Source organism: Stegostoma tigrinum, chromosome 22 (assembly GCF_030684315.1).
Source record: "Stegostoma tigrinum isolate sSteTig4 chromosome 22, sSteTig4.hap1, whole genome shotgun sequence".
Lineage (NCBI taxonomy): Eukaryota > Metazoa > Chordata > Chondrichthyes > Orectolobiformes > Stegostomatidae > Stegostoma > Stegostoma tigrinum.
Window position 1 is genome coordinate 46,121,020 of NC_081375.1, and position 12,140 is coordinate 46,133,159.

The window sequence follows — 12,140 nt, forward strand, 5'->3', positions numbered from 1 at the left end:
AACTCTCCCACCCTCGGGAAAAGACCCTTGCTATTCACTGTACTTATGCCCTTCATGCTTTTATAAATCTCAATAAGGTCGCCCCTCAACCTCCTATGCTCCAGTGACACATGACACATGTTCCAGCCTATCCATCCTCTTCTCATAACTCAAACCCTCCAGTTCCAGCAAAATCTTTTCTGAACCTTCTCCAATTTAATCTTTCCTATAGTAGGGTGACCTAAACTGTACACAGTACTCCAAAAGTGGGCTCACCAACGTCTCCAATTTGGGGCAATGAAATTGGGAACTACTTTGCACGTGGTAGATTTTTTTCCAGAAGTCTGGAACTGTCTTCTACAAAAGCTTTTAATTTTAAATCTGAGATATACAGTCTTTTGGCAAAGGGCATAGGGTAATAGTTAGAATATTGCATTCACTCTCAGATCTGCTGTGATTTCTTTGGACAATGGAATATGCCCAAGGTGCAGGTTCCCTCATTCTGCCCAAACTGGTGCTACAAGGCATAGGTTTGTAACTATAGATGACTTTAACTTGAGACTTTTAAGAGTTGTTTCCAAGCCAGAAGTTATCAAAGGGTTGCGTATAATTCTGGGAACACTTCAGCAGCCTAAATGTCACATATCTGGCTAACCTGGGTAGAGGAAGCGGGTGGAGAGAATGAGTGTAGTTATGCATACTGGACCAAAGTAAGTCCAAAACTCCTTGAGAACATATGCTGACTCTGATTGTGCTAGTGAACATGTGGATGAAGGGCAGCATCGCCCTCCCTTGTGACAATTTAGAAAAATAAAACACACAAATGATTTGCAGTGTCGAGCCTTGCCGTACTGAGTACAGGAAATTTGAAACATGTACACACACAGACACTCTACATCAGATCAGACCCAGACTGCAAGAGGTTTGAACCCTTTCTGCAGCGTGTTGACCTTGGCAGGGATATGGTTTTGCAGGGAAAAAAATCAGACACAAGTAAACAGGCTTCCAGTTACAAGCAAGTAACATGAAACACAATCAAATGGATGCTGCAGAAGTATTGCAGAGTCTTCCATGGTTGTTGGTGAATGCAAAGTTATTAATACCTTTGCAAAGCTCCTGCGCCTAACAAATACAAAAAAAGTTGTGTTTTCTTTGCTCTTCTGATTAGAACAGGAGCATGTCATCACTTTGGTTTTGTGCTTGAAGTAGGATAGTGACAATGCTGTTACAATTTCTGTGCATAGAAATTAGTCATGATTGCATTAATCATTAGTTTTACAACAAAAATGATGATTTTAAAAGAGCTTGCTGCAATGTTGCTTCCTTCTATGTTCAGAACTGATGATTTAACACTTTGTGCGAGGTATCATTTCACTATGTTTACTGAGAGACTTTGTGTCCTTGAGAATTGTCAACACAACTGTGGAGATGTGTTGTGTCTGATGAGCAAATATTGTGTTACCTTTGCAATGAACATTGTGACTTTTACAATCTTCAGAGAAAAGAGACGTTGTCCCTGATAGTTTCATTATTGTCACTACAGATTCGACTACCCATAGTCCTTTAAAATTACTCACTTAGCCATTGCCAATTTTGTACAGCAAAGATCCGGAATTTGGTTTGTCCTGAATGTCAGAGGAAATGGGGAATCAAATCTGCCCAGTGCAGGAATCATGTTGCAGGTCAAATCCCATCCCTTTTTAAATTACACTTGCTGCCATATTTCAGGGGTTCAAGGCCCCAAAGGCACTTTGGTAGAACATGTTGAAAGGGGGTTGGGGTGGCGGTGGGACGTGCTTGCTGGGACTCTGGGGTAGGGTACCAGTGACATGGGTAGGTCAGTCAGTAAGATGAGTGGGAGCGGTTTGGGCTGGGGAAGGGCGGGGGGGGGGGGGGGGAATCCAATGACCAGGGTAGGTTGAATGTAGATGTTGAGCTAGGCTGAGAATGGGGGCATTGATTCTGGTGGTGGCAGGTCAAATTGGTCACTTCCCCTCTCTCCCCCAACAGTCAGGTTGGGTGTTTGTTGGGTGAGGATGATTTTGGGTCTGGCCAGACTTGCGGTAAATAGTGGGGAAGGGCTGGTTTGTGACAAGTCTGCAAGTTGGCTATTAGAGTATGTTTCTGTCTCAGTTTTCTCGGCTAACTAAAGCTCAGTTGAGTCTTTGAAATCTCTGACTTAAAGGGCTGTTTTGGAGAGTTCCAGAGCAGGAGAGTTACCCATTAGAAGTTTGAACCTCCTGGGATTCCTCATGATCCAGATGTGCAATTCGAAACGCCAGTGCTCCACCACACTCCTGAACCACTGAACCATTGCACATAAATTCTACCAGTCTGAGACAAAGCGAGCATGTGTAAATTTCCTGAGCATGCTCACATGACAGCTGAGCCAAATAATCACACATTCCCCTTGAAGTTAATGTTCTGAAGGGGTTGATGTCTGTATTGCATGGCTCTGTCTATCCCGATGTCATGCTGTTTGTTGTGGAGGCAATGGCCCAGAAGCGTTATTGCTGGACTATTAATCCAGATATCCAGGTAATATTTTGGGGGACCTGGGTTCAAATCCTACCATGGCAGATGGCAGAATTTGAATTCAGCAGAAGTCTGGAATTAATGATGGCCGTGAATCCATTGCTAACTGTTGAGGAAAAACCCATACGGTTTCGATAATGTCCTTTGGGGAAGGCAACTGTTAACCTTGCCTAGTCTGGCATACGTGTGACTCTTAGCTGCCCTCTCTGGCCAATTAGGGAAAAGTAATAAATGTGGCCAGTGATGCCCTCATTCCATGGATGAATTTTAAAAAAAAGAGGATTCTACACCAGCTTTCAGAGGCAGTTGATGTTCCTGCATTGACCTGCTGAGGTAAATATGCCTGACCAAAGGTAGTTGCACTTAATAAAAACCAAAAGAACAAATCCGGACCAAAAACAAAGTTGCTGGAAAAGCTCAGCAGGTCTGGCTGCATCTGTGAAGGAGAAAACAGCTAACGTTTCAGGTCCGCTCTGAGGAAGGGTCACCAGACCCAAAATGTTAGCTCTGTTTTTTTTCCTTCACAGATGCTGCCAGACCTGCTGAGCTTTTCCAGCAACTTCTGTTTTTATTGTTGTAGTTGTACTTAATGGTGTTGTGCTATAAATCGTTTTGCTATCTAAGAACAGTGCCTCTCTTGTAGATATTCAATAGTGAAGTATCTCCATGAGTAAGACGAAGTAGCCCCAGGATAAAGCAACAACATACAGAATTGGTGGCAGTGAACTATCTCGGACAACATTTATACAATACCACATACTGGTAGAGATGGCATTTGCCATGCAGCATTAAGAGTGGGATATTATCTGGGAAGATATTGCATGGTTTCAGCAGTGCAAATCTTACAGGACAGAAATTCTGAAAGACCTAGACGAAACAAAAACAAAATCAGGCTCTTGAATTGACTACTTTAAGAGCATTGCTGCCTTAAGAAGATGCAGGTGATTTGTGATTATCAGCAGAGAGAGAGAGAGGCGCAAAATAGCTGTGGAAGCAGCAAGAAGGTGGTTTCAACGTACAGAAGAAGTCTTCAAATATAAGAATAAAAGCATAAGGAACAATGGATTGCAAGCATTCTTGCAATATCGATCAGAACCCTGGAAAGAAATGGGAAAAACAGACCAGACTTCATAGTAGATTCAAGCTCTGAGTTGGATCATGCAGAACACAAGACTGGAAATTCAAGATATGTTCAGATAGAACAATGCCTCAAAATTACCTGGCTAATGACACCAAGCTAGGTAAGAAAGTAAATGCAGATGTACCGTAAAGTTAGAGTTGCGGAGAAGTATCAGGTTAGACATCAAAAGACCTTTATTATGGTACACAGTCTCCTTTGGAACAGATAACCAGGATATCTACAGAGAAAATTGGTGATTGTCATTATCTGAGATGCACAAAACTTGTTTATGATGATGGATGTTGAAATTTTAGCTTGATACAACTGCAGAAGTCCGTCTCCTATCATACCAGTTACCAATGCTGAAGAAGCAGACAATACAGTCTACAGAGACATTACACTGCATAAGTGTCAAAAACATGGAAATTCTACAAGCTGCACTCCAATATAACACAATTCAGTAACAGATATCGATGCTAACTAAAGATTTTCTAGGATATTCTTCTAGCATTTTCAACAGAATTATTTAATAATGTGCTTGAGTCTCGCAATATTTAATTCACAAAATGTCAAATCCAAGCATGAAATAACGAAATGCTTAGTCATAATTTGATCAAGCAGATTCAGTTTGGCTTTGTGAAAGGAAATTCATGTTTCACTAACTTACCAGAGTTTTTTAAGGAAGTAATAAGCAAGGTGAGACTATATATGTGGTGACTTAGAATTGATAAGATGCCACATCAAAGGTTACTTACATGAGGCGAGAGCACTTGGTGGGGGTGTGTGGTGGGGAGGTGGTCCCACATTAGCTAAAGGATCCGTTAGCTAAAAAGAAGCAGGAAATAGGGATACCTCAGTGTTTTTTTTGGGTTGGCAAGCTGTAATGAGTTGTCACAGGGATCAGTGCAGGGGACAGAGCTCTTCACACAGTATCTCAATTACTGGGGATGAAAGGGGCCAAACACAGGAGCAAATTTTGCTGATGATACCAAACTCGGTAAGAAAGTAAATTGAGAAGTAAACAGTCTAAAAATGGGCATGGATAAGTTGAATGATTGTACATTTTGAGATCATAACCAGATTAGCCAAGATATTATTCAATGGCAAGGCAGGCTTGAAGGGCCAAATAGCCTCCCCTTGCTCCCAAGTTCTACACCTCTATGTCCTAACACTGCCACCTTGTGGGAAATGTGTTGAAATCTCAACCAGTGCATGTGCTCCAATTATAATAAATTTTATATTTTTGCATTTGCACGAGATCACCTACGTTGGTTAAGGAACATCTCTATCAAAATTCTTGCACTTACATTCAAATCTTCCCATGGCCTTGCTCCACCCTATCACTGTAATTTTCACCACCTCCACAGTCATCAGAAATTTTATGTGCTTCTCCAATTTTAGCCTCTTGATTCTAAACACTCCACTGTTTACTTTCACTGCCTCAGCCCTAAGGAATGAGTCCCCTTCTCCAAATCCCTCGGTCTCTCCAGTTCTCTTACCTCCTTTAAGACACTGTATAAAACCTACCTCTTTGACCAAGTATCTGTCCTAATTAATTCTTGCGTGTATTGATATCACATTTTGCTCCATGATAAAATTCCTCGGAAGCAGAGAATGCTGGAGAAACTCAGCAGGTGGTGAAGAGAGAATGAGTTAATGTTTTGAATCTGGTTTGGGTTAGGTTTGGTTGGTTCTGAGCAAAATCTCAACCGATACCTAATCTGGAATAGTGCTTGTGTACATACTAATGTGTGAATGGCTCCAAGTGATTAAAACAGAGCTGGTTATTTGTTAAGATAACAAAATGTGAGGCTGGATGAACACAGCAGGCCAAGCAGCATCTCAGGAGCACAAAAGCTGACGTTTCGGGCCTAGACCCTTCATCAGAGAGGGGGATGGGGGGAGGGAACTGGAATAAATAGGGAGAGAGGGGGAGGCGGACCGAAGATGGAGAGTAAAGAAGATAGGTGGAGAGAGTGTAGGTGGGGAGGTAGGGAGGGGATAGGTCAGTCCAGGGAAGACGGACAGGTCAAGGAGTCTCCAGCATCTGCAGTTCCCATTATCTCTGGTTATTTGTTAATATTGTTTTGCTGTCACAAAGTACTCTGCCACTCTGGAGTTAGGAAACATTGTTTATATAACCCAAATTTTAAGACATGCTGTCTCTCATTGTAGGTGATGACCTGACCCGCTGTGTAGATCTCTACAATCAAACTCAATCAAAATGGTTTGAGGAGATGGTCACGACAACTCTGGTGAGTAACAGCCATTAAGCTCTCCAGGGGACATGTTTCCTTGTTGTGACAAACAGTTGAAATGGTTAGGGATTTGCTTAGAAGGGGACGAAGCATTCCTGCCCTGGCTCATGAAAAAGCCAGCCTAGTGTTGATTCTCCACTGAGAAAATATTCTATACATTACAGTCTCATTCCCCAAGGTCATCCATATGTTAATTTACGTACAGATGATAATAATAAACAAGTTTCAGATAATGATCTTGTATCAGAGATAATAGGAACTGCAGATGCTGGAGAATTCCAAGATAACAAAGTGTGGAGCTGGATGAACACAGCAGGCCCAGCAGCGTCTCAGGAGCGCAAAAGCTGACGTTTTGGGCCTAGACCCTTCATCAGAGCGAGGGTCTAGGCCCGAAACGTCAGCTTTTGTGCTCCTGAAATGCTGCTTGGCCTGCTGTGTTCATCCAGCTTCACAATTTATTATCTCAGATAATGATCTTGTTGAGTTGCTCCCAAAAAAGGGAAGCAAATTAATTTTCCAAGGTTTTCACTTCTTACCTGGTGTGATTTTTACCATCAATCACCTTGACCATAAGCACCAAATGGCTCTTCAACCCATGTTACTATGAGCTTCAGTTCATGGCCTTTGAGGCAATTTACCGCAGATTTCTGTTGCACTTTGGATGACAGATTCCCATTGACTTCCTTTATCATTCTTGACTCCTTCATTTTGAACCTGTGACTCACGGTATTTAATTAGATGATGTGTTATTTATTGAGTGACTGAGCAACATCCTTTACTGAGTATACTTCCCTGAGAATTCATAAAATTGCCAACCAAAAACATGAACAGTTGCGATCAACAGAATTTCCTATTTTAATCGATGAGTGTTGCACTCAAGAGTGCTGCTTTGGGGGTCGGTTAGCTGGCCAGCTGGATGCGATATACAGTAATGCCTACAGTGTGTGTTTCCTGAATCGACTGTGGTTACCGTGAAGACCTCTCCTTCTCCACTCCCTTTGCTTGAGATGTGATGACCCTCAGGTTAAACCACCATCAATCATCTCTCTAATGAGAGAGCAACCCTATGGTTCTCTGGGACAATGGCAACGTTACCTTTACCTTTTTAGGACAAGTTAAAGTAAGGCCCGGTCCGACCTCTTGAGCTGACGCGGAAGGTCCCGTGCACGATTCAGAAGAGGAGCAAGGACATTCTTTATTCAACCACAATCACTTTTAAAAGAAAAGGATTATCTGATTATAACTCAAAGACGATATTGTAGAAGCTGGTTGCAGTGCTCCTTCTATGGTAATGATGACACGATTTCAAGATCAACTTCTTCAACTTTATTGAGGCATTCAGACGATGTGTGTGTTGCTGCAGAACTGTATTTCTGCCTTACTTATAACATTATGCATGGATCCAATAGTAAATTATTTTTAATGAACCTCAGACGTGTATGACATACATCTGAGGAAGGTGGAACTTGTACCCAGACCCTTGGGCCCAAGGGTAGTGACCATAAAAACACTCAATGTGTTAATCAATGTGTTTGCACGTTATGACATACCACTGTGGCTGATGGGACTGCACAACATTTTTCTGTAATTATGACCAACTTTCTCTGCTCTGTCCAGCTTCGGCTGTCTCCTTTCCACCCATGGATCACAAACGTTTGGTGATCATCCAGACTGATTCATAGTCTGTAAATCCATGAACTTTAGAACACTAGCTCATGTTGTATTAAACTAAACTGTTCTTTGACAGTTCCTGTTTTGTCGCGTTCAGGAGAGCAGCTAACGGTGTCTTTCACATCTGTTTCCTGTAAGGAAAGTGGTGAGCTCACAAAGCAGATCCTGCAGTAGCTGGAAAATACTACACCAGTAATAAATTCAACCCTTGTTTACCATTTTTGCACTGACGTGCTGTGCTTTAAACAAGGGGATGTTCTAGAGAAGGGGCCTTCCAGTATCAGTGCTGTTCTGCCACAGTGTGAAAAATGGCTGTGTCTGGTAGAAACTGCTAGTTATTTCTAGCTTATTTCTAGCCATGGGAACAGATTGTCAGCAAATACCTCCCAAAACCTGGCATAACCTTGACAAATTGATGAATCTTTTGAGGGGAAATAAAATGACACATGCACAAAACAAAGTGTCAGTTTTGAACTGATTTCTCTGTTTTACAAGTGGGTATTTGGAAATTGATTGGGTTAAAACTACACGGGTTGTGGCTACTTGTTTGGCAGGAGAATAATGAGAATGGGCTGGTCCTTTTAGTTTAATTGTCAGTCAATCTTTCGTCTCCCTAGACTTCAATCGACTTTTTAAATCAAGCAACCAGCTGGATCCTATCATGTTTTTGTGTCAAAATGAGAGATTTCCCCCTACCATCACTGGGAATGTCAAGTAAATCATTGATTTGGATCAAGAGCAGCAGTGGAAAAAGGCACAGAGACTGGGGCTGTGATTATCCCATAGCCCTGCTTTTACTTGCTCATTCTTCAGCTCAAGATTGTAGCTGTCAGATTTTGCCAATGAAGTGGGTTTCAGATCTGTGATCAGCACCAGTATGTCCGTCCTCACCTGCCAACCCTCTATCGATCCCCTGAAAGAAAGACACCCAAGTCAATGACCTCGGCTGTAGCACTTGGGTGATTAGAGTCATACAGCATGGAACAGAGCCTTTGGTCCAACTCATCTGTGTTGACCAGACATCCCAATCTGATCTAGTTCCATTTGGTCCATATCCCTCTAAACCCTTACTGTTCATGTACCTACATTTTGTTATTGTACCAGACTCCTCCAATTCCTCTGACAGCTCGTTTCACACACACACCACCCTCTATGTGAAAAAGTTACTTTTCTGATCCTTTTTAAATCTTTCCCCTCTCACTTTAAACCTGACTTTTTAGTTTGGATTCACTCACTCTAGGAAAATAACGTTGGCTAGTCACCCTATCAATGCCTCTCCTGACCTTATACACCTCTGTAAGGTCACCTGTCAGCCTCTGATGGTCCGGGGGAAAAATGCCCCAGCCAATTCAGCATCTCCATATAACTCAAACCCTTTAGTGCCAGCAATATGCTAATAAGTCTTTTCTGCACCCTCTTGCATTTAACAACATCCTCCCTATAGAAGGGTGAGTAGAATTATACACAGTATTCTAAAAGTGGCCTGTACAGCTGCAATGTGATGTCCCAACTCCTATACTCAATATCCTGACTGAAGGCAAGCTTGTCAAATGCCATCTTCACCATCCCGTCCACCTACGATTCCACTTCCCAGGAACTGTGCTACTGCACACTAGGTCTCTTTGTTCAGCCATGCACCCCAGGACCTTATCATTTACTGTTAAGTTCTGTCCTAGTTTGCCTTACCAAAATGAAACACCTCACATTTATTTAAATTAACTGCCACTCCTCAGCCCTTGGCCCATTTGGTCAAGGTTCCACCATTTTGATGTCATCTGAAAACTTACTAAACATATCTCCTATATTCATGTCCTAATCATTTATATAAAATGATGAAAAGCAATCCTTGTGGTGCACTGCTGGTCAGAGACCTCCAGTCCAAAAAAAAATCCTCTACCATCACCCTCTGTCTCCTACTTTGATGTTTTCTCACAAGGAGAAATGATTAACAGGTGACTTCCCTGGGTCCACCCGTCTACCATGAATTCCCGAGTCAGTTCTAAATAAATAACCTATGTTATGACATTTTATGTTTGTCACATACAAGTAAAGCAATATAGAGGACATAGATCTCATGGGTTAATTCGACAGCATTCAGTATAATGCAAGCCCACTAGATAGTCACATTCAACATCCACTCCCTCCATCAACGATACAATGAAAACTGTCCGTACCGTTTACGAGGGTTGAGAGTTACTTGGAGTACAAAACTAATTGGTAGCATTATCCAGTCCACCACCAGCCTATATGCTTCCCAAGGTCCAATACAAGCTCCAATATGTGTCCTAAGCCCAACTGTCTTTAGCCGCTTGATCAATTACCTTTTGCCTTTGTGCAGTCACTACCAGATGTGACCTAAAGAAGCAATGTTCAGCACCATTTCTGACTTCCCAGATGAAGTAATGCCATGTCCAAGTGCAGCAAGACCTGGACAATATACAGGCTTGGGCTGATAACAGTGGCAAGTAACATTTGTGCCATATAAGTGAGAGAAAATGGCAATCTCCAATAAGACAGAATCTAACCACCACACCATGATATTCGGTTTCAATCGCATTAGCATCACGATCAATGTCTTTGGCATTACTGCTGACCGGAAGTTTAACTGGACTAGCCATAAATGTGTATCGTGACTACAGGGAAAATCAGAAGCTAGGAGTTTTGCAGTGAGTTATTTGCATCCTGACTTCCTGAAGCCTGTCCATCACCTCGGAACATGATAGAATACTCCCTCTGACCTGGATGAGTGCAGCTTCAATAATATTCAAGAAGCTTAACGCCATTCAGAACAAAGCAGCCCAATAGATCACCACGTTCAACATCCACACTCTCCATCAATGTTGCACAGTGAAAACTATGTGTACCATCTATAAGGTAAACTGCAGCAGCTTACCATGACTCCTCCAGCCTGTGACCTCTACCAGTTAGAAAGCAGGGCAGTCGATACCACAGACTACAAGAATGCCTCCAAACCATTCACCACCCTGAGATGGAAATGTATCATTACTTCAGTGTAAGAGGGTCAAAAACCTGGAATTCCCTCATTAATGGCATTGAGTCTGCCTGTACCAGATGGACTGCAACAGTTCAAGAAGGTGGCTTGCCAACACCTTCACGAGAACAACACAAAGGGATGGGCAGAAAAAAAGCTTGGCCTAGCCAGTGATGCCCCTGTCCCGAGAGAGAGTGTTAAATTCTTCACTTTTTAATCTGAGATCACAGAAATTGGAATATGAATCTTGATACAATAGAGAGCAGTTGATGTGAATTAGCAAAGATGCCTTAAAGGGGAAAGCTTGATAATTATCTGAGGGAGTAAGGAATAGTAGCGCTTTGCGATGAGAGAGGCTGAGAAGTGGTGCATGTAGAACATGAAAACACTGGTACAATGCAGTTGGGCTAAACAGTCTGTGCGTTGTAGATTCTGCATGATAACCTATTTACCAACTGACTGGAATTGAAGTTTTTAGTAGGCCTATTATTTTTAGAAGTGGCTACATGGTTTTTTTGCTGGATTATGGTGCAAGTTTCTAAAGTGCGAAGGACAGAACATACAGCACCACTTAAATTTAGCCAAAGGGTCTGAAAGCTTTGTGTGCAACCTCTTGCTTAAACGGATGTTAAATTTGATTAAGTTATCAGAAGTTTGCAAGAATTAAGGCACCGTGTACGGTTAATAACTGCTCATTTTTACCTTTGCAGGAACTCGAGAGGCTGGAGGTTGAAAGGATCGAAATGATTCGGCAGCACCTCTGCCAGTACACACAGCTTCGCCACGAGACTGACATGTTCAACCAAAGTGTAAGAGAAACTTGCTTGTATAGAACCAGTGGTGACTGTATGCACCAAAAAAAGATGCTGTCCTTAGTTATTTTGGAAATGTAAGATAGGTGTCACACTGATAGCAAAGTAGTTTTCGGATGTGGTAATATGAGAACACAACTGACTGGTCCACCTGACCAGTTCTTAAAACATCTAATAACCTCCATTGCCAATCTCCTGCATACTCAGGCAAGGAACTGTAAAGGCATCTGTTTCCACTGTTGCCTTGTGTGATTTTATGTTCATGCAGTCTTTTGAAGAAAATCTCGCTGTTAGCGCTGCTGCCCCTCAGCACCAAGGACCCTGGTTCAGTTCCACTCTCGGCAGCTGTCGTAGAATCCCTACAGTGTGGAAACATGCTATTCATCCCCACAGGTCCACACCTACCCTCCAAAGAGCATCCCACCTCCCTTTGCCTGTAACTCTGCATTTCCCATGTCTAATCCACTTAACGTACACACCCCTGGACACTACGGGTAATTTAGCACAGCCAGCCCACCTAACCTGCACATTTTTAGACTGGGAGGAAATCAGAGCATTCAATGGAAACCCACGCACACGTAAGGGGGAAGATGCGCAGGACAGGCAGACTAACCATGCTAAATTGTCAGTGTCCAGGGATGTGCAGGTTAGGTGGATTAGCCATGGGAAATATGGGGTTATGGGGACAGAGTGGTGGGGTGGGTCTGGGTGGGATATTCTTTGGAGGGATGGTGCAGATTAAATGGGCTAAACTGGCTTCTTTCAGCACTGTA

At 42.5% G+C, this 12,140-nt stretch overlaps 1 protein-coding gene across 3 annotated transcripts in view; it reads left to right on the top strand.

The window, feature by feature from the left end:
• Positions 1–12,140, top strand: part of gas7b (growth arrest-specific 7b) — a 411,941-nt gene that overhangs the window by 389,902 nt on the left and 9,899 nt on the right. For all 3 annotated transcript variants that reach the window (XM_048555491.2, XM_048555492.2, XM_059653813.1), the window contains 2 exons: positions 5,810–5,889; positions 11,266–11,364. In XM_048555491.2, coding sequence (XP_048411448.1) covers positions 5,810–5,889; positions 11,266–11,364 — 179 coding nt within the window. The remainder of the gene's footprint in view (positions 1–5,809; positions 5,890–11,265; positions 11,365–12,140) is intronic.